Raw genomic sequence first — 23,594 nt, 5'->3', positions numbered from 1 at the left:
TCCTTACTGGAGCAGTCACTCCTCCGGCTTTCAGAGGACATGCCTGGCTGCAGCAGTGCTACCCCTGTACTGGCACCCCCCTCATCTGCCAACTTAGCAAACTTATTGGGGTGTTCCAGATCAGCACTAGCCTCCCTGGCACTCTTCCCTCTACCCCGCTTCCTAACTGTCACCCAGCTTGCTACTTCATTGTCCTGCAGCTCAATCCTACCATCCCCCCCCCCCTCATCTGTCCCATTGAGCGTCTGCTCCGTGAGCAGAAGACTCCTCTCCATATTGTCTATGGATCTCAGTGTTGCCAGCTGCACATTTAGAGTCAGAATCTGGGTTTCCAAATGCACAACGTGCTCACATCTCGCACAGCAGTATGCACCCTCGACCGGCTGCTCAAGGACTGCATACATGTGGCAAGATGTGCACTGGATGGCATTAACAATCGTGGAGCACATTTCCTAATGGGGATTGCACTAGACAGAACAGTTCAATAAAAAAAATAAAAATAATTACAAAGTATTAATAAAAATCAGACAGCAATTCAGTAATTCCTCCCTTGGAAACTCCCTGACTCCAAAGTCACTGAATCACAAGTCACACTTACCGCTGTCCACACTTACGCTCAGCTCACACTCAGCTCGCTCACACTCACTCTGCTGAAGATTTATAGATTTTTTTTTCTCTAGTTCCCCTCAACAGCAATCAACCTTGCTGTTCAAATGCACTTCCCCACCTACTTCCGCATACTTCTGCATGTGTCCTATCTTTAACATTGGGTACGCAGGACATGCAGATGTATACAGATGTATGCAGATGCGTCGCTTTGACACACCCGCCGTCCGCACAAAACGCAACTTGTTGCTTTCCCGTGCGGTCGGCGGGCACGTTAAAACAACGCATCCGCATACATCCGCATACATCCGCATGTCCTGTGTACCCAATGTTAAAGATAGGTACGGAGGCTTAACGGAGGATGCACGCTGCCCTCCGCAAAGCCCCCGAACGCAAATGTGAACTTAGCCTATGTTTGGGGCAAGATAAAATATTACCATGATAACTTTTAACCTAACCAGCAGCATAGTGACTTGTACTACAATCTGTCCTCTTGGAATTATAAAGGGGAACTCCAGTTTAAATAATCTTATTTTCAGGAAAAAAAACTTCACAAACAATGTAATCTATTTGCCCATAATTAAATAGACTCATTTTAATACACTGTGAACTTTACATTTACATTTCTGTCTTGAGTTTTGCTTTAATGTTTTGGTGGAAGCAAATATTTTGCATCTAAAAATCTGCCCTCAAAACATCCAAATCTGTTACTAATATATAAAGGCAGCTTATGTAACAGTAAAAGGGTCTACTGTTCTCAATCAAGTTGTGTTTATTGGCCTCGTGACATTCCTCCCTCTGGTACTGCTATGGTGCCCATTGCAGTGCCAAAAAATGATCGCCACTCCCTGCCTCTCCTGAGCTTTCACAGTCCACCCCTTATAAAAGTCAGGAGTTGCAGTAACCTGTGAATTCACAAGCCTGTTTGTACGAGCCTCAGCTGATCATTGAAAAAAATGGCATCACCTAATAGGATCTTACTAAGAGGGGGCAAAATAGTTAATGATGATTGCTCCTTTTTTGGGGACCTCTACATTGAAGATGGGCTGATAAAAGATATTGGAATAAATCTACGTCCTTCCAGACCTGATGGTTTAAAAATTATAGATGCCACAGGGAAACTGGTAATTCCTGGAGGCATCGATCCACACACACACTTCCAATTTCCATTCATGGGATCACAGTCTATTGATGACTTCTACCAAGGAACCAGGGTAAGACCTCAGAAAAATCTTCTCTCTCTTTTCGATACATTCCTTCTAATAGTATTTACAGTGTAGAGGACTGGGTAATTAAGATATGGTTGTAATTAGAGCCTATAATGACCCTCACCTACTGTATCCTCACCCATCCCTTGTAGATTGTGAGCCTTCGCGGGCAGGGTCCTCTCTCCTCCTGTACCAGTTATGACTTGTATTGTTTAAGATTATTGTACTTATTTTTATGTATACCCCTCCTCACATGTAAAGCGCCATGGAATAAATGGCGCTATAACAATAAATAATAATAATAATAATAATGAGAATTAGTTAGTCAACAATTATTGGAACTCTTATTGTAGTGAATGGAGGCAGAGGAGCATGAACGGCCACCTCTGTGTTCCCAGTAGCGTAAGATGGGACCCCGATCTCAGAATAGGTGCAGGTCTCAGGACAGGACCCACATCTTTCAGATATCTATGGCAAATGCCAACGAGATACACTGTAATTAGTACATTTTAGATAGATATATTTTAATAACATAACTATTACACAATATTGTGTTTAAAAATAAATCATATGTTACAATGTAAATAATAACCAGAATAAATCTTTTGCTATTTTTTTTCAGGTGAAGACATGCCTTAATACATTGTATATGTAGCACGTTTCTATATTATGAAATCAGACATTTAAGGCTGTGTGCACACGTTGCTGATTTTTCGCGTTTTTTCCAGTTTTTTCGCGATAAAAAACGCAAAAAAAAGCATACAATATGCATCCCATCATTTTGAATGAATTCTGCATGTTTTGTGCACATGATGCGGTTTTTTTTCCACGAAAAAAACACATCGCGGTAAAAAACACAGCATGTTCATTAATTTTGTGGGGTTTTTCCGGATTTCCCACTATAAGGCTATGTGCACACGTTCAGGATTTCTCGCAGAAAATTCCTGAGAAAAACCTGAAATTTTCTGCAAGAAATCTGCAATGCGTTTTTTTTACGCGTTTTTGCTGCGTTTTTGCCGTGTTTTTGATGCGTTTTTTTCTGGACATTTAGTGGGAAATCCGCAAAAAAAAAAAACGCAAAATTAATGAACATGCTGTGTTTTTTACCGCGATGCGTTTTTTTCACGGAAAAAACACAATTTGTGCACAAAACATGCAGAATTCATTCAAAATGATGGGATGCATATTGTATGCTGTTTTTGTGCAGTTTTATAGCGTTTTTATCGCGAAAAAAACACGAAAAAAAGTGAAAAATCTGCAACGTGTGCACACAGCCTAAAATGCATTGGGAAATGTCCGGAAAAAAACGCGCAAAACTATTGCATAACTGATCCAAAGGGAAGCAGAGAGACCCTATTGGTTATTATGGGCTCTGTTTGGGTTCTATTACTTGTCAGTCCTGCAAGATGCACTTTTTCTTGAATTCTAAACACTGACACATAATGGAACCCAGTCGTACCCCATACTTATCAATGGTGCCCCTGTCATTCAGCTTGCATCAGGTATGCAGTGGATCTATTTTGCATATGAAAATGGAACAAACAAGCAGAATGTACAAATAGAAACGAGATTTCCTAAAAAAAAAACGAGATTTCCTAAAAATAGTGTTATATGTGAATCATTTGGTGTAGCAGATAACTTCTAGTAAGAAACAAATACTAATCCTAAATATCGCTGTAACAGAAAGTTCCCACATTCAATGGCTCAAATACTGCACAGCTAATTATGCCATCTAGTGGAAAATTAATTTGTTGCATGCAGTAATAATAGAATTGCAACTATGAAAGATTAGTGATGGGCGGATGCCCATTAAAATGCTCGCATGCTCGTTACTTGAATCGAACAAATCGTAATGCTCGGGTGCTCAACCCAAGTAACGAGTATAATGGAAGTCAATAGAAAAATAATAATCTTTATTTTTATATAGCGCAAACATATTCCGCAGCGCTTTACAGTTTTGCACACATTATCACCTCTTACCATTATCAATCACCAAGAAGTCTGGGGGTCCGGAAAATAGTTGAAATTGTTGAAAACACGGCTGAAATGGAATGGGGACAGAATCGGGAAGACCCCTGGACACATCTATGAATCCTAGGTCGCTGCTGGGAACAATGTTGATGGAATATTACACCACTTGTACAGACTAATAAAACATTCAAAGCTAAAGACAAAATGGGTTTTACAGGAAAAAAAATGTTAGGAAACATTCTTTCCTGTATCATGACTTGTAAATAAGGCAAAATAAAAAAAAGAGAAGAAGAAAAGAAAGCCATCTATCATGGTATTTCCCTGGCGTTTTTAGAGATAAATAGTCCCCCTAATTTTAATAACCAGCTATGGCAAAGCAGACAGCTGTGAGCTGATATTATCAGGCTGGTCAGATACATGATTAATGGCCCCTTCCCAACCTAAAACTTCTAGCCCTCAGCCACCCGAGACCTGTTACATCACAAATTCTGTCTCAGCTGTTCCCGATTGCACTATTGCTGGAGCATTCGATAGAAAGAGATTTGGGATTGATGGCAGCTGTGATTTGTCAAAAAATCGCAGCTACCATCAAGTTCTGGGGTTAGTAATGGAAAGGTGTCAGTTCACACCCCCATTACTAACGTAAAAAACAGCAAAAAAGCAGACACACATAGAAAATGCCTTTATTTTTATTTTTTAAAACACAGACGCACTCTTTCAGCACTTTATTTCCCCCCAAAAAAATCCCACGCCATTCCGCCGTAATGCAATAAATCCACCGTAATCCACATCGATGTCCCACGACAAGCTTCGTCAAAAATCTGTCACACCAGCACTGACTGTCAGAGCTCTGTGCAATAGCGTGGAAACAACATCTGCAACTGGCGATAACCTTACTGATGTCACCGGCGATCACAGACACTGCCAAGTATCGCAGAGCACTGCAAGATCCGGCAGTGTGTGCTGGTGCGACACTCTATGAAGCCCCATTTTCGGAAGGAGGCTCCATATGGTGGAATTTTGGATGGGGCTCAAAGTGGGACATCAATGTAGATTATAAAGGATCCATTGGACTACAACAGATCAACGTGTGATATTTTGGGGGGAGATAGATTGGTGAAAGAGAGTGGGGCTTTTTTTTAAATAAAGAAGTGTGTGTGTGTGTGTGTGTGTGTGTGTGTGTGCGTGTGTGCATGCGTGTGTGCATGCGTGTTGATTTTACTTACAGGGTTAGTAATGGTGGTGTTTGACACTTCTCCATTACTAACCCCAGGGCTAGGTGCCAACGCCAGCTGCTAATATCAACTTCTAATACAGTAACCCCACTTGCCACCGCACCAGGGCAATTGGGAAGAGCTGAAAAAGGCCACCAGAATTGGTGCATCTAATATGATGTGCCATTTCTAGGGTGGCTGAAGGCTGGTATATTTAGGCTGGGAAGGGGCCAAAAACCATGGACCTTCCTAGCCTAATATCAGCCCGCAGCTGTCTACTTTTTCTTTGCTGGCTATTAAAAATAGGGTGACCCCACGCCATTTAAAAAACAAAAAAATGTATTTATTCCTAAAAAGCTGCCAGATATCTCCATCTCTCTGTATCTATCTATCTATCTATCTATCTATCTATCTATCTATCTATCTATCTATCTATCTATCTATCTATCTATCTAATTCCTTTTATCTATCTATCTATCTATCTATCTATCTATCTATCTATCTATCTATCTATCTTCTATCTATCTATTGTATCTATCTATCTGTCTATCTATTCTTCCATCTATCTTTTTAGCTAAGCCTTTTTTCCTTTGCTTTCAACTAGCTTTAAACAACATTCACTGCTATACAAAAACGCAGGTAAAAAATGCAGTAAAAAATGTGATGAAAATGCACACAGCCGGGAGACTTAAAAGTTACCAGAGTTCACAGCTGCCAGGTGTTCAAGCAGCTGGGAACTCCAGTAAGTCTCCCAACTGTGTGCACATGTTACATTTTTACAACATTTTTGCTTTTTTTTATTACATTTTTACCCATGTTTCTGTACAGCAATGAATGGTGTTTAAAGCTAGTTGTAAAAAAGGAAAAAAGGCTTAGATAGATAGATAGATAGATAGATAGATAGATAGATAGATAGATAGATAGCTAGCAGATAAGATAGCTAGCAGATATCCGAAAGCTTTCCAGGAATAAATAAATAAAAATGGCATGGGTTCCCACCTATTTTTAATAACCAGCCAAGGCAAAGCAGACAGCTGAGTGCCGATATAATCAGGTTTGGAAGGGCATGGTTATTGGTCCCTTCCCAGCCTTCAGAGAATGGGGCTTCACAGGCTGTCACACCAGCACACACTGCCGATCTCGCAGCGCTCGACGATAGCGGCAGTGTGTGACCAGCGGTGACACCAGTAAGGTTACAATACTGTAAGTAACCAGGCCCCTCGATCGACTTTCAACAGTATCCACATCTTTGATGCAGATACAGCTGACAGCAATGATGGAGGAGGGAGGGTCAGCTGGAGCTCCTTCTTCCATCATTCTCCCTGTGCGTGTGACGTCTCAGCGACATGATGTAATTGTATCATCTCTGTTGTCACAACCAATGGGGGAACAGGGAGAGGTAAGTATTTCATTTTTTAATGAATCAGTACTTTGTGGGGCCATTATTATATGTGGAGGGCTATTTGTGAGGTCATCATACTATATGAAGGACTATTTATGAAGCCATCATACTATGTAAAGGAGTATTAGTGTGGCTATCAATACTATGTGAAGGACTATTTGTGGGGCCATCATACTATGTGAAGACCTGTTTGTAGGGCCATCATACTATTTGGAGAGCTATTTGTGAGGCAATCATTCTATGTGAATAGCTATTTGTGAGGCCATCATTCTACGCGGAGGGCTATTTGTGAGGCCATATTTCTATATGAAGGGCTATTTGTGGGGCTATCATACTATGTGAAGGGCTATTTGCAGGGCCATCATACTATGTGAAGGACTATTTTTGGGGCCATCATACTATGTGACGAGCTATTTGTGAGGCAATCATACTATGTGAAGAGCTATTTTGGGCCCACCATGCTATGTGGATGACCATTTGCTGGGCCATCATACTATGTGGAGGACAATTTGTGGGGCCATCATATTATGTGGAAGGCTATTTGTGGGACCATCATACTATGTGAAGGACTGTGTGAGGGCAAGCGTGCTATGGTGAGGCCATCATACTATTTAGAGTGCTATGGGGGCCAATATACTGCGTGGAAGGTTGTTCAGGGGCCATTATACTGTGTGGAGGGTTGTGTGGGGGCCATTATACTGTGTGGATGGTTGTGCGGGGGCCATTATACTGTGTGGAGGATTGTGCGGGGGCCATTATACTGTGTGGAGGATTGTGCGGGGGCCATTATACTGTGTGGAGGATTGTGTGAGGGCCATTATACTGTGTGGAGGATTGTACGGGGGGGGCCATTATACTGTGTGGAGGGTTGTGAGGGGGGCCATTATACTGTGTGGAGGATCATGCGGGGCCATTATACTGTGTGGAGGATTGTGCGGAAGCCATTATACTGTATGGAGGGTTGTGCGGGTGCCACTATGCTCTGTGGAGGATAGTGTGGGGGCCAATATACTTTGTGGAGGCGATTATACTGTATGGAGGGTTGTGTGGGGGCCATTATACTGTCCAGACAACTATGTCGGGGGCATTATACTGTTTGGACTTCTTATGGGGGCCATTGGAGTGTGTGGTAACACAAGGGGCTTCAATAGGGGCAAAATTACTTTCTAATGGCTGCAAGATTGTAGTGTACTGTATGTCCGTGCCCCCAATGAATATTCTTCTCTTTTTTTTTTATGGGGGGAAGGCCAATTAGGACTTTTTCTATGGGGTCCTATGATGTACGATCTTCACAGGCCTGTATGTAAATTTGATGGACTGGATCCTCAGTGTCTGATCTTTACCTGATGGTTATTCCCTTCTCATTGTTTTAGGCTGCGGTTGCTGGAGGTACCACCATGATCATTGACTTTGCCATTCCAAAGAAAGGTTGCTCACTGATTGAAGCCTATGACATGTGGCGGAGCTGGGCTGACCCTAAAGTGTGCTGCGATTACTCTCTCCACGTGGCTGTAACTTGGTGGAGTAAAAAGGTAATTATTATATTTAGTGTCTACAGCGTAAATCATCGTATTTTACCGACAAGTCAAATGGAGACTATTGCATATGGTCTGACCCTGTAGTACCAGATCCCTTCCATCATCCCCATGCTTCTTAGTAGTATACAGTATATTGGGTGAGTGTGCAGGACGTAGGAACAGATGTAGGGGAATATAACAGGATCAGACCGCACAGGTTTACTTTGATTCTCTAACTATGGAGTCACATAATTCTGCATAGGAGCTGTGTACACAGAACGGCAGATTTATTTTTATTTATTTTTTAAATCAAGACTAGAAAAAAAATTATGCAAATCCATGAAAGTACCCATAGACGAAAAAAGAATTATAGAACTTTTGGGTACTGCAATGATTTGTCATTCCAAAGTAGGCATGTAATATTGGGGGTTTTACACAATTCATTTTATAAATCCCACAAACTGGCACTGTATTACCTGAAATAATTGTCTACAGGTAAAAGAGGAAATGGCAGTCCTTGCAAGAGATAAAGGAGTCAATTCCTTCAAGATGTTCATGGCCTACAAGGATCTGTACATGGTTAATGACATGGAGCTGTTCCAAGCCTTTTCCTGCTGTAAGGAGATAGGAGCCATCGCTCAGGTCCATGCAGAGAATGGAGATCTTATTGCAGAGGTCAGTGTCATCCTTCCCCTGGCAGATGGAAATGTTTATTGCATCTCCTGTACAATGGTGACATCTAGTGGCAGTTTATGATACTGCATCAAGATTTGGAAATAACTATTTTGATATCCATTGGCTGAAGTGTTACATATCCTACTAATATGTACAATGAAAGTGTCTGTTCATTTACTTGGGCTGCAGATGTATTGTCTGTTTAACTGATATTTTAAAGGGTGCTAAGAAGATGTTGTCCCTGGGAATCACCGGACCGGAAGGCCATGAGCTGTGCCGACCAGAGGAAGTGGAGGCAGAAGCCACACAAAGAGCCATCACTATCGCCAATTCTGTCAACTGTCCTCTATACGTGGTTCATGTGATGAGTAAATCTGCGGCCAAGGTCATTGCCAATGCCAGGAGAGACGGTAATGTCCGAGTAGTTACAATCCTGATTGCATAGTTAAATGGTCACTGTCATTTTAACAAAGTTTACCAAAATCAATAGTACAATAGAATATAGGAAACTTTGTAATATAATTCATTGTAGAAATCTGCTTCTGTCTCCATTTATGAGCCATTTCTTCCCATGCCAACTGATTATCCACTCTGCAAAAGCAGCTTAAATCCTTCTTGGTCAAAGCGAGCTAGACTGGCAGAACAGTGAGAAGGCATTATGACTAGTTATTAGAAAAGAAACAGATACAGGCAGGTCATGCTGCAATTAGTGACTTAGCTTATCTCAGAGCTGGATTCACAGCCACACAGCTCAGTGTTGCATATTATGTGCTTTATACTGTTGATGTTACTTTTGAACATGTTGTAAATAAAGAAAAGTGTGAATCCCCCCTGCTTCTCTGTACAGCAGTCATCATAGCACCTAAACTCCACGACTTGATCGGAGAAAACTGAAAATTGGAGATAAAGCTTTCAGAGTGGAAAACTGGTGACATGCCGGATACCAGTCATATAATGGCCAGAAATTGTGTAACTCCTCATGTACACACACATGATAACTTATTTTTAAAGGCTAACTGAAATGACAGGTATGATTTAGTATAATCCGGCCCCACCGATGTTGTTCCTCTACTTTTTACTATAAGGTGGGAGATCCATGCAATTCTGCCTTCTCTAAAGCACCTGCATTGTTAACAACTAAGCACTGGGAATGAAGACCAAGCGTCCTGAAAAGGATAGAAATCCCTGCTGCCCTGGGAAGTAAAAGCTGGTAATATAATAGGAGGCGGGCATTTTGATTAATAAGTATGGCGCTAAAGTTGCAGTGAGTTCACTTTAACTAAAGCTAATGCTACCTGGCAGCCTTTTGCTCACACTTTAATCATTCACATGTCCCTTTAAGAATACCAGCAGGATCATTGACTAGTATACCGCATACAATAGACATCAACTATTTCCCATTCTACACTCAGACTTCCATCCAGGGCACTGCCGACATCTCCAGAGGTGGCCAACAAGCCATAAAAATAATCCTACAAGACTGATGTGTGTCTATGGCGAGGTCTGCTGTATGAGTGATCAGTCATCAGCTATGTAATGTGTATGGCCAGATATAGACTTATGTCTAGGAAATATTGTACGAAAGTGGCAGCCACAATCACAGAAAGTGGAAACTCTGTCCACAGAAAACAAAAACTCCATCCAGTTAAAATAAGAGCTCTATTCAGAGAAAATGACCACTCCTTCCAGATAATGACCAGTCCTTCCAGATAATGACCACTCCACCCAGATAATGACCACTCCACCCAGATAATGACCACTCCACCCAGATAATGACCACTCCACCCAGATAATGACCACTCCTTCCAGATAATGACCACTCCTTCCAGATAATGACTACTCCTTCCAGATACTGACCACTCCTTCCAGATAATGACCACTCCACCCAGATAATGACCACTCCATCCAGATAATGACCACTCCACCCAGATAATGACCACTCCACCCAGATAATGACCACTCCACCCAGATAATGACCACTTCACCCAGATAATGACCACTCCACCCAGATAATGACCACTCCACCCAGATAATGACCACTCCTTCCAGATAATGACCACTCCTTCCAGATAATGACCACTCCACTCAGATAATGACCACTCCACCCAGATAATGGCCACTCCTTCCAGATAATGACCACTCCTTCCAGATAATGACCACTCCACTCAGATAATGACCACTCCACCCAGATAATGGCCACTTCTTCCAGATAATGACCACCCCTTCCAGGTAATGAGACCACTCCACCCAGATAATGGCCACTCCACCCAGATAATGACCACCCCTTCCAGGTAATGAGACCACTCCACCCAGATAATGACCACCCCTTCCAGGTAATGAGACCACTCCACCCAGATAATGACCACTCCACCCAGATAATGGCCACTCCACCCAGATAATGACCACTCCACCCAGATAATGGCCACTCCACCCAGATAATAACCACTCCATCTAGATAATAACCACTCCATCCAGATAATAACCACTCCACCCAGATAATGGCCACTCCACCCAGATAATAACCACTCCATCCAGATAATGACCACTTCACCCAGATAATGACCACTCCACCCAGATAATGACCACTCCACCCAGATAATGACCACTCTGCCCAGATAATGGCCACTCCACCCAGATAATGGCCACTCCACCCAGATAATGACCACTCCACCCAGATAATGATCACTCCACTCAGATAATGACCACCCCACGCAATGACCACTCCATCCAGATAATGACCACTCCACCCAGAAAATAACCACTCCATCCAGATAATGACCACTCCACCCAGACAATGACCACTCCACCCAGACAATGACCACTTCACCCAGATAATGACCACTCATTCCAGATAATGACCACTCATTCCAGACAATGACCACTTCACCCAGATAATGACCACTCCACCCAGACAATGACCACTCCACCCAGACAATGACCACTTCACCCAGATAATGACCACTCATTCCAGATAATGACCACTCATTCCAGACAATGACCACTTCATCCAGATAATGACCACTCCACCCAGACAATGACCACTTCACCCAGACAATGACCACTTCACCCAGATAATGACCACTCATTCCAGATAATGACCACTCATTCCAGACAATGACCACTTCACCCAGATAATGACCACTCCACCCAGACAATGACCACTTCACCCAGATAATGACCACGCATTCCAGATAATGACCACGCATTCCAGATAATGACCACTCATTCCAGATAATGACCACTCCACCCACATAAAGTGATAGCTTCACCCAATTAAAGTGGGGACTCCATTCAGTAAAGTAATAACCCATTCCAGATACACTGACAACTCCTTCCATATATTAGCCTGCAATTGAATTAACAGTCTTTGTATACTTACAAGGATCTGGATAAGTTGGAAACTTGGGCTGAAAGGTGGCAGATGAGGTTTAACAATGATAAATGTAAGGTTATACACATGGGAAGAAGGAATCAATATCACCATTACACACTGAATGGGAAACCACTGGGTAAATCTGACAGGGAGAAGGACTTGGGGATCCTAGTTAATGATAAACTTACCTGGAGCAGCCAGTGCCAGGCAGCAGCTGCCAAGGCAAACAGGATCATGGGGTGCATTAAAAGAGGTCTGGATCCACATGATGAGAGCATTATACTGCCTCTGTACAAATCCCTAGTTAGACCGCACATGGAGTACTGTGTCCAGTTTTGGGCACCGGTGCTCAGGAAGGATATAATGGAACTAGAGAGAGTACAAAGGAGGGCAACAAAATTAATAAAGGGGATGGGAGAACTACAATACCCAGATAGATTAGCTAAATTAGGATTATTTAGTCTAGAAAAAAGACGACTGAGGGGCGATCTAATAACCATGTATAAGTATATAAGGGGACAATACAAATATCTCGCTGAGGATCTGTTTATACCAAGGAAGGTGACGGGCACAAGGGGGCATTCTTTGCGTCTGGAGGAGAGAAGGTTTTTCCACCAACATAGAAGAGGATTCTTTACTGTTAGGGCAGTGAGAATCTGGAATTGCTTGCCTGAGGAGGTGGTGATGGCGAACTCAGTCGAGGGGTTCAAGAGAGGCCTGGATGTCTTTCTGGAGCAGAACAATATTGTATCATACAATTATTAGGTTCTGTAGAAGGACGTAGATCTGGGGATTTATTATGATGGAATATAGGCTGAACTGGATGGACAAATGTCTTTTTTCGGCCTTACTAACTATGTTACTATGTTACTATGTTACTATGTTACATTGGCTTAAAGACTGACAACAATTTTAACGTAATGTGTATAGGGGTCCTTACGATATTTGCTCCATTTTTTAGAGATATATTCGTAATTGATGATGTTTTTTATATCAGGGCTACATTTTTCTTGAACATTCCTCAGCCTCCTCCCCGCCCCCCCCCCCCCTGTTGTGAGTTCCGTTCTGGAGCTCCCTCCTGTGGTTGCTAATGGTATGTTTGCGAGTTCTGCCCTTGGGCTCCCTCTGGTGGTTTTGAGTGGAACTGCTGCTCCGTTAGGTAGCTGTAGCAGCTGCCTTCACTAATCGCCTTGCCTGGGTTTGTTATTTAAACCTGCTCTGGGCTTTAGTCCATGCCTGCTGTCAATGTTCTTGGTTGGATTTGATTCTTCCCTTGGATTTATCATATGGCCAGTCCTTGTCTGCAAAAGATAAGTTTTGCTAGTTTGTTTGTCCATTTGTTTGGACTCTACTGCTTTGCATTTTGTCTCTTTTGTCCAGCTTGTCACTATGTTTTATTTAGGCTAGCTGGAAGCTCTGGGAAAGCAGATTTGCCCCTCCACACCGTGAGTCGGCATGGAGTTCATTTTTGTACACTCTGCGTGGATTTTGTAGTTTTTAATACTGACCGCACAGTATCCTTTGCTCTCTGTCTATCTAGTTTAGTATTGGCCTCCCCTTTGCTGAATTCTAATTTCATTTCTGTGTTCGTCATTTCCCTCTCCTTTCACAGTCAATATTTGTGGGGGGCTGTCTTTCCTTTTGGGGGTTTCTCTGAGGCAAGATAGCTTTCTATTTCCTTCTTTAGGGGTAGTTATATCTTAGGCTGTGACGAGGTGTCTAGGGAGTGTCAGGAACATCCCACGGCTATTTCTAGTTGTGGTTAGGATTAGGGACTGCGGTCAGTAGAGATACCACCTTCTCAGAGCTCGTTCCATGTTGCGTTTTAGCCACCAGGTCATTTCAGTGTGGCCTCTTAACCACCAGGTCATAACAGTACAGCAGGCCAAGAATGAATTGAATGCATCTCAAAAGAAGGAAAAAAAAGAGTTCTGAACCATTTTTTTTCTGTGCTCTGTTCTGTCTCTTTTTTCCTCTTGATATCTGGGTGGTGCTGGATATATGCTCTGGTATGGAGGTTCAGGGTTTGTTTTCTCGTGTGGATCAACTTGCTGCAAGAGTCCAGAGTATCCAAGATTATATTGTTCAGACTCCGGCTCTAGAGCCAAGAATTCCTACTCCTGATTTGTTTTTTGGGGACAGATCCAAGTTTTTGAACTTTAAAAATAGCTGCAAATTGTTTTTTGCTTTGAAACCCCGTTCTTCTGGTGATCCCATTCAGCAAGTGAAAATCATCATATCCTTACTGCGTGGTGATCCTCAAGACTGGGCATTTGCTCTTGAAACAGGGAATCCGGCATTATTGAATGTAGATGCATTTTTTCAGGCGCTCGGATTGTTGTATGACGGACCTAACTCTGTAGAGCATGCTGAGAAAACACTGTTGGCCCTGTGTCAGGGTCAGGAAGCGGCAGAGTTATATTGCCAGAAATTTAGAAAATGGTCTGTGCTCACTAAATGGAATGAAGAGGCGCTGGCTGCTATTTTCAGAAAAGGTCTTTCTGAAACCATTAAAGATGTTATGGTGGGCTTTCCTGCGCCTGCCGGTTTGAGCGAGTCTATGTCTCTAGCAATTCAGATTGATCGGCGCTTGCGTGAGTGCAAGGCGGTGCACCATATGGCAGTATCCTCTGAGCGAAGTCCTGAGCCTATGCAATGTGATAGGATTTTGACTAGAGCAGAAAGGCAGAAATTCAGACGTCAGAATGGCCTGTGTTTTTACTGTGGTGATTCAGCTCATGCTATTTCTGATTGCCCTAAGCGTACCAGGAGGGTCCCTGGGTCTGTTACCATTAGTACTGTGCAGCCTAAATTTCTCTTGTCTGTTACCCTGATTTGCTCATTGTCGTCCTTTTCTGTTATGGCATTTGTGGATTCTGGCGCTGCCCTGAACTTAATGGATTTAGAGTTTGCCAGGCGCTGTGGTTTTTCCTTGGAACCTTTGCAGAATCCTATTCCCTTAAGGGGGATTGATGCTACACCATTGGCCAAGAATAAACCTCAGTATTGGACACAGTTAACCATGTGCATGGCTCCAGCACATCAGGAAAATATTCGTTTTTTGGTGTTGCATAATTTGCATGATGTTGTTGTGCTGGGTTTTCCATGGTTACAGGTACATAATCCAGTGCTGGATTGGAGATCTATGTCTGTGACTGATTGGGGTTGTCAGGGAATACATAGTGATATTCCTTTGATGTCCATTTCCTCGTCCCCCTCTTCTGAAGTTCCTGAGTTTTTGTCGGATTTCCAGGATGTATTTGATGAGCCCAAGTCCAGTTCCCTGCCTCCTCATAGGGACTGTGATTGTGCCATTAATTTGATTCCTGGCTGTAAGTTCCCTAAGGGCCGACTTTTCAATCTGTCTGTGCCAGAGCATGCCGCTATGCGGAGTTATGTAAAGGAGTCCTTGGAGAAAGGGCATATTCGCCCGTCTTCGTCACCGTTGGGAGCGGGATTTTTTTTTGTTGCCAAGAAGGATGGCTCCTTGAGACCCTGTATAGATTATCGCCTTCTCAATAAGATCACTGTCAAATTCCAGTATCCGTTACCTTTGCTTTCTGATTTGTTTGCTCGGATTAAGGGTGCTAGTTGGTTTACTAAAATCGACCTCCGAGGGGCGTATAATCTTGTGCGTATTAAACAAGGAGATGAATGGAAAACAGCATTTAATACGCCTGAAGGCGATTTTGAATATCTTGTGATGCCATTTGGGCTCTCTAATGCTCCATCGGTATTTCAGTCCTTTATGCATGATATCTTCCGGAATTATCTGGATAAATTTATGATTGTGTATTTGGATGATATTTTGGTTTTCTCCGATGATTGGGAGTCTCATGTGAAGCAGGTTAGGATGGTGTTTCAGGTCCTTCGTACTAATGCGTTGTTTGTGAAGGGGTCTAAGTGCCTCTTTGGAGTTCAGAGGGTTTCTTTTTTGGGTTTCATTTTTTCTCCCTCGGCTATTGAAATGGACCCTGTTAAAGTCCAGGCCATTCTTGATTGGACTCAACCTACATCTGTAAAGAGCCTTCAGAAATTTTTGGGCTTTGCCAATTTTTATCGTCGCTTTATTGCTAATTTTTCTAGTGTGGTGAAGCCTCTGACCGATTTGACGAGGAAGGGCGCTGATGTGGTGAATTGGTCCTCTGCGGTTGTTGGGGCCTTTCAGGAGCTTAAACGTCGTTTTACTTCTGCCCCTGTGTTGCGTCAGCCAGATGTTTCTCTCCCTTTTCAGGTTGAGGTTGATGCTTCTGAGATTGGGGCAGGGGCCGTTTTGTCTCAGAGAAATTCTGATGGCTCTTTGATGAAACCATGTGCCTTCTTCTCCAGAAAATTTTCGTCTTCTGAGCGTAATGATGATGTTGGCAATCGGGAGTTGTCGGCTATGAAGTGGGCATTTGAGGAGTGGCGACATTGGCTTGAGGGAGCCAAGCATCGCATGGTGGTCTTGACTGATCACAAGAATCTGATTTACCTCGAGTCTGCTAAGCGGTTGAATCCTAGACAGGCTCGGTGGTCTTTGTTTTTCTCACGTTTTGATTTTGTGGTCTCGTATATTCCTGGATCTAAGAATGAGAAGGCTGATGCCCTTTCTAGGAGTTTTTTGCCTGATTCTCCGGGAGTTCTTGAGCCGGCTGGGATCCTCAAGGAGGGGATGATTCTTTCTGCCATCTCCCCTGATTTACGGCGGGTACTTCAGGAGTTTCAGGCTGATAAACCTGACCGCTGTCCTGTGGAGAAATTGTTTGTTCCTGATAGATGGACTAGTAGGGTAATTTCTGAGGTTCATTGTTCGGTGTTGGCTGGTCACCCTGGGATTTTTGGTACCAGAGATTTGGTGGCTAGGTCCTTTTGGTGGCCTTCCTTGTCGCGGGATGTGCGTTTGTTTGTGCAGTCCTGTGGGACCTGTGCTCGGGCTAAGCCTTGCTGTTCCCGTGCCAGCGGGTTGCTTTTGCCTTTGCCTATTCCTGAGAGGTCCTGGACGCATATTTCCATGGATTTTATTTCTGATCTTCCTGTTTCTCAGAAGATGTCTGTCATCTGGGTGGTTTGTGACCGGTTTTCTAAGATGGTCCATTTGGTGCCGTTGCCTAAGTTGCCTTCCTCTTCTGGTTTGGTTCCATTATTTTTTCAGCATGTGGTTCGTTTGCATGGTATTCCGGAGAATATTGTGTCTGATAGAGGTTCCCAGTTCGTTTCTAGGTTTTGGCGGTCCTTTTTTGCTAGAATGGGCATTGATTATCTTTTTCTTCTGCATTCCATCCTCAGACAAATGGCCAAACGGAGCGAGCCAATCAGACCTTGGAAACCTATTTGATATGCTTCGTGTCTGCTGATCAGGATGATTGGGTGACCTTTTTGCCATTGGCCGAGCTTGCCCTTAATAATCGGGCTAGTTCGGCTACCTTGGTTTCGCCTTTTTTTTGTAACTTTGGTTTTCATCCTCGTTTTTCTTCAGGGCAGCTTGAGCCTTCTGACTGTCCTGGTGTGGATTCCGTGGTGGACAGGTTGCAGCAAATTTGGACTCATGTGGTGGACAATTTGACGTTGTCTCAGGAGAAGGCTCAGCGTTTTGCTAACCGTTGTCGGTGTGTTGGTCCCCGGCTTCGTGTTGGGGATTTGGTCTGGTTGTCTTCTCGTCATGTTCCTATGAAGGTTTCTTCCCCTAAGTTCAAGCCTCGCTTTATTGGGCCTTATAAGATTTCTGAAATTATCAATCCAGTGTCTTTTCGTTTGGCCCTTCCAGCTTCCTTTTCATAATGTGTTCCATAGATCCTTGTTGCGGAGATATGTGGTACCTATGGTTCCCTCCGTTGATCCTCCTGCTCTGGTGTTGGTTGAGGGGGAATTGGAATATGTGGTAGAGAAGATTTTGGATTCTCGTTTTTCGTGGCGGAAGCTTCAGTATCTGGTCAAGTGGAAGGGTTATGGCCAGGAGGATAATTCTTGGGTTGTTGCCTCCGATGTTCTTGCTCCCGATTTGGTTCATGCTTTCCATTTGGCTCGTCCTGATCGGCCTGGGAGCTCTGGTGAGGGTTCGGTGACCCTTCCTCAAGGGGGGAGTACTGTTGTGATTTCCGTTCTGGAGCTCCCTCCTGTGGTTGCTAATGGTATTTTTGCGAGTTCTGTCCTTGGGCTCCCTCTGGTGGTTTCGAGTGGAACTGCTGCTCCGTTAGGTAGCTGTAGCAGCTGCCTTCACTAATCGCCTTGCCTGGGTTTGTTATTTAAACCTGCTCTGGGCTTTAGTCCATGCCTGCTGTCAATGTTCTTGGTTGGATTTGATTCTTCCCTTGGATTTATCATATGGCCAGTCCTTGTCTGCAAAAGATAAGTTTTGCTAGTTTGTTTGTCCATTTGTTTGGACTCTATTGCTTTGCATTTTGTCTCTTTTGTCCAGCTTGTCACTATGTCTTATTTAGGCTAGCTGGAAGCTCTGGGAAAGCAGATTTGCCCCTCCACACTGTGAGTCGGCGTGGAGTTCATTTTTGTACACTCTGCGTGGATTTTGTAGTTTTTAATACTGACCGCACAGTATCCTTTGCTCTCTGTCTATCTAGTTTAGTATTGGCCTCCCCTTTGCTGAATTCTAATTTCATTTCTGTGTTCGTCATTTCCCTCTCCTTTCACAGTCAATATTTGTGGGGGGCTGTCTTTCCTTTTGGGGGTTTCTCTGAGGCAAGATAGCTTTCTATTTCCTTCTTTAGGGGTAGTTATATCTTAGGCTGTGACGAGGTGTCTAGGGAGTGTCAGGAACATCCCACGGCTATTTCTAGTTGTGTTGTTAGGATTAGGGACTGCGGTCAGTAGAGATACCACCTTCTCAGAGTTCGTTCCATGGTGCGTTTTAGCCACCAGGTCATTTCAGTGTGGCCTCTTAACCACCAGGTCATAACACACCCCCCCCCCCCCCCCCTCCTATGTATGAAAGATTATCATGGGTGTAAAAATATAATTCAGGTAAGTTTATGGACAACCACAAGAGCTGCAATAATGGCTATAATGGTTGTCACCTAGCTTTTTCCAGAAACCACTAAAGACAAGAGCGCAACAATCACTGATGCAGGGATTGCGAATGGGCCCTTTAGGAAAAGATGGACTGTCATGTTACAGCTTTTCTCCTGGCTTTTATACTCACCTTCTGAGATTTTCATAGCTCCTATTCCTTGGGGGCGGGGTTTCTCTCTTCTTAATGCATAAATTATATTGTAGTACTCACCTCTTCTTTCTCCTATGATCGGGTCTCACACGCGCTGTTGCTCTATCACTGAGCTACAGCCCACAATGATGTAGATTTTGGTTATTTTGACCTCTATTGCAGGCAATGAATCCAGAAACAGGTTATAAATATCCATAGAAGTACATTGGGTATAATGGCAGATATGAAGCTTTTTTAATAGTACAGAAAAGCTTTGATTCTGCACTTATACAGCGGGTACGGAAAGTATTCAGACCCCTTTAAATTTTTCACTCTTTGTTTCATTGCAGCCATTTGGTAAATTCAAAAAAGTTCATTTTTTTCTCATTAATGTACACTGCACCTCATCTTGACTGAAAAAAAAACAGAAATGTAGTAATTTTTGCAAATTTATTAAAAAAGAAAACCTGAAATATCACATGGTCATAAGTCTCAGACCCTTTGCTCAGTATTGAGCAGAAGCACATTTTGAGCTGGTACAGCCATGAGTCTTCTTGGGAATGATTCAACAAGTTTTTCACACCGGGATTTGGGGATCCTCTGCCATTCTTCCTTGCAGATCCTCCCCAGTTCCGTCAGGTTCGATGGTGAATGTTGGTGGACGCCATTTTAGGTCTCTCCAGAGATGCTCAATTGGGTTTAGGTCAGGGCTCTGGCTGGACCAGTCAAGAGTGGTCACAGAGTTGTTCTGAAGCCACTCCTTTGTTACTTTATTTGAGTGCATAGGGTCATTGTATTGTTGGAAGGTGAACCTTCGGCAAGTCTGAGGTCCAGAGCACTCTGGAAGAGGTTTTCATCCAGGATATCTCTGTACTTGGCCGCATTCATGTTTCCTTCAATGACAACCAGTCGTCCTGTCCCTGCAGCTGAGAAACACCCCCATAGCATCATGCTGCCACCACCATGTTTCACTGTTGGGATTGTATTGGGCAAGTGCCTGGTTTTCTCCACACATACCGCTTAGAATTATCACCAAAAAGGTCTATCTTCGTCTCATCAGACCAGAGAATCTTATTTCTCATAGTCTGGGAGTCCTTCATGTGTTTTTTAGCAAACTCTATGCAGGTTTCATATTTCTTGCACTGAGGAGAGGCTTCCGTCGGACAACTCTGCCATAAAGGCCCGACTGGTGGAGGGCTGCAGTGATAGTTGATTTTGTGAAACTTTCTCCCATCTCCCTACTGCATCTCTGAAGCTCAGCCACAGTGATCTTGGGGTTCTTCTTTACCTCTCACCAAGGTTATTCTCCCACCATTGCTCAGTTTGGCTGGACGGCCAGGTCTAGGAAGACTTCTGGTGGTCCCAAACTTCTTCCATTTAAGGATTATGAAGGCCACTGTGCTCTTAGGAGCCTTCAGTACTGCAGAAATTCTGTTGTAACCTTGGCCAGATCTGCGCCTTACCACAATTCTGTCTCTGAGCTCCTTGGCCAGTTCCTTTGACCTCATGATTCTCATTTGGTCTGACATGCACTGTGAGCTGTGAGGTCTTATATAGACAGATGTGCGCCTTTCCAAATCAAGTCCTATCAGTTTAATTAAACACAGCTGGCCCCCAAAGAAGGAGTAGAACCATCTCAAGGAGGAACACAAGGAAATGGACAGCACGTGACTTAAATATGAGTGTCTGAGCAAAGGGTCAAAATACTTATGACCATGTGATATTTCAGTTTATCTTTTTTATTAAATTTGCAAAAATTTCTATATTTCTGTTTTTTTCAGTCAAGAACTTTTTTTTATTTTACTATATGGCTGCAATGAAACAAAGAGTGAAACATTTAAAGGGGTCTGAATACTTTCTGTACCCAATGCAAATACAACGGCAATTTTTTCTTAATCCGAATTTTTTTTTTCTTTCAGAAGAAGCCTATAGAGAAAAAAATGCACCAAAACTGCAGAATTCAGCAGCATCTTCAGACCACAAAGAACATAGATTTCATAGAATCCTCTTTACTTTGAAATTTAGACCATGTAGGGTAATGCTACACATTTTCTGCTGCTTTTTTGTACAAATATTGTGCTGTGTTTAACTGTCCAAGCAAAGTGGATGTGATTTCAGTAAAATTGTGCCGCTGCGACACTGCTGATCTGTCCGGTTTTGTTGCTTTTTTTCTCTAGATGCTTTTATGGAGAACCTAAAAACGCATGTAAAAAGTCACAGTTACTTTATTAAGTGCAGAATCAAAGCTTTTCTGTACTATAAAAAACACATTAAAATGTGTATTGATATCTGCACCAAAAACCCATAAAATAAGGGGGAGAAGATTGTTATTGTGTAGTTTGTTGCGGACATCTGCAGAAAACAAAAAATACTGCATTTCTGCAACGTGTGTACACGGCCTTACAGACACCAGAAGCCGGAAGTCGTATCGTGACGCTACATAAAGATGAGAAAGTTCTGGCGGCTCTTACGGGAATGAAGAAACAAAAAATAAATCCCCAGGTCCCAACTAGAGATGAGCAGGACGCACAGATGTCGTCTCACAGCTCTGGGTGATCAAAAGCCGCACCGGGGACGCGGGAAGGTAAGAGATTTGCGGCCTCCTGTCCAGCCGTCAGGTAGCATTGACCTGGACGCTGGACCAGAGACCTGTGAATCCATCCGCTCATCTCTAGTCCCAACTGTCCCGGATACAGCGGACAGTCACAGATGTGGGTCCTACGCCCTGCAGTCTCGGGCGCTTCATGATCTGTCCCTCTTTGTGTTCTTCAAGAGTTGGGAGGAATGCCCTTGGGTAGACAGTGCTTTTAACTGTATTCATGTTTTTATGATACGGATACATTTAGGGTATGTGCACACGTCAGGATTTCTTGCAGAAATTTTCCTGGCAAAAATCGGACATTTCTGCCAGAAATCCGCATGCGTTTTTTTTGCGTTTTTCCATGCGTTTTTGGTGCGTTTTTTGTGCGTTTTTTTCCCAAATGCATGTAATAGCGGGAAAAACGCAGAAAATCTGCAAAATTAATGAACATGCTGCTTTTTTTACAGTGATGCGTTTTTTTTTCACGGAAAAAAAACGCATCATGTGCACAAAACATGCAGAATGCATTCTAAATGATAGGGTGCATAATGTATGTGTTTTTAATGAGTTTTTATTGCATTTTTACGGCGAAAAAAATGCGAAAAAACCTGAACGTGTGCACATAGCCTTAAAGGTAGCCTGTCACCAGAAATAACGTTGTTAGCCTGCAGATATGGGCTTAATCTGAATGTTAACCGCGCTATGATGCTGTCCGGCGCCTCCATGCAACTGAATGCAGCGGAGAGAAAATTATCTTTATTCTCACCCTCAGTAATCAGTAATCAGTCTTGGGAGCGGTGCGGCACCGATTCAGTCACGCTCAGACTATAAAGAGTGACCGCTGCAGCCGCGCCCCCCGGCCCTGACTGACGCTCCCTCTACATTGCAGCCGGTTGTCATTCAGGGCCGGGGATGCGGTTACAGCGGTCACTCTGTATAGTCCGAGCGTGACTGAACCAATGCTGCACCGCCCCGATGAGTGAATACCAAATGCTGGCAGGGAGAATAAAGATAATTTTCTCTCCTCTGCATTCGGCTGTGTGCAGGCATCGGACAGCATCATAACGCTACTAGTCTGCAGTTAAACCCCATAACTGCAGATTCACAGCGTTATTCCAGGTGACAGGTTCTCTTGAACTTGAGAAGCAGTGAGCTCTTGGCTCCCTGCTTCACTACTATCTTTGGTAAGTAACTTATGGCCTGCAACCTATCAGAGCCTATCAGAGCTTAGGAAAGTCAGGCAGACATCACCCCATTGCCATGTACTGCAGAGAGAAGGAGGATTGCGATGCTCCTCGTGGGAGCAGAGGGAGGTGAGATTGACTGTACATAGGTGAGCACAAAGAAGGACATCATCAGTATGCAGATGGCATCAGAGAGGCGCACTGCGCATGATCGGAAGTCTCTGCACGTGTACAGCCAGCTTCAGGGGATCAATGAGAGGGGAAGAAGCGAGGCAAGCATGGCGCTTAAGATGGACATTAAAAATACTTTTTTCTAAAGATCTGTTTATGTGTGTAATGTAATACAGGGATTGTTAGGCAGGGTGTGTACATATGCAGATACAACTGCTGGTGGTTCTGGGGGCAGTGGGGACCTGACAGGTTTAATAATCGCCATTGTTGCACTGCATGGTGTGTGAATAATAGAGATGAGTTGTCATGGGCAGAGCCCAGAAAAGGCCGCTAGAGCACTACCTGCCCACTGCAAGGACTTGAATGTGGAGAGAACTTGTCCATCAGGGGGACGGAACCGCCTCCTGATATGGCTGGCTGGAAAGAAGAAAAGGTACCACCCCAGAAAGAGGAACCACACATGAAGATGGGCATGATGCAGAGAAAGCACGGGAAACTGCGTGGACGGAGCAGCAGACCCGGGCAACGCCTTGGCTGAGGGAGGTGAGCGTGCGCCG

At 43.6% G+C, this 23,594-nt stretch overlaps 1 protein-coding gene across 2 annotated transcripts in view; it reads left to right on the top strand.

Annotated features, from left to right (window-relative positions):
* DPYS (dihydropyrimidinase) overlaps nucleotides 1-23,594 on the top strand; it is a 96,508-nt gene that overhangs the window by 13,264 nt on the left and 59,650 nt on the right. The window contains exons 1-4 of one of the 2 annotated variants that reach the window (XM_069731761.1): nucleotides 1,516-1,820; nucleotides 7,775-7,933; nucleotides 8,414-8,593; nucleotides 8,814-9,003. In XM_069731761.1, the coding sequence (XP_069587862.1) occupies nucleotides 1,563-1,820; nucleotides 7,775-7,933; nucleotides 8,414-8,593; nucleotides 8,814-9,003 (787 nt within the window). In that variant the 5' untranslated portion in view covers nucleotides 1,516-1,562. Of the gene's footprint in view, nucleotides 1-1,515; nucleotides 1,821-7,774; nucleotides 7,934-8,413; nucleotides 8,594-8,813; nucleotides 9,004-23,594 lie in introns of those variants that run through there. The other variant, XM_069731762.1, reaches the window with a different exon arrangement.

This window comes from Ranitomeya imitator, chromosome 6 (assembly GCF_032444005.1).
Source record: "Ranitomeya imitator isolate aRanImi1 chromosome 6, aRanImi1.pri, whole genome shotgun sequence".
NCBI classification, from domain to species: Eukaryota; Metazoa; Chordata; class Amphibia; order Anura; family Dendrobatidae; genus Ranitomeya; species Ranitomeya imitator.
This window is presented reverse-complemented; position numbering and strand designations above follow the sequence as displayed.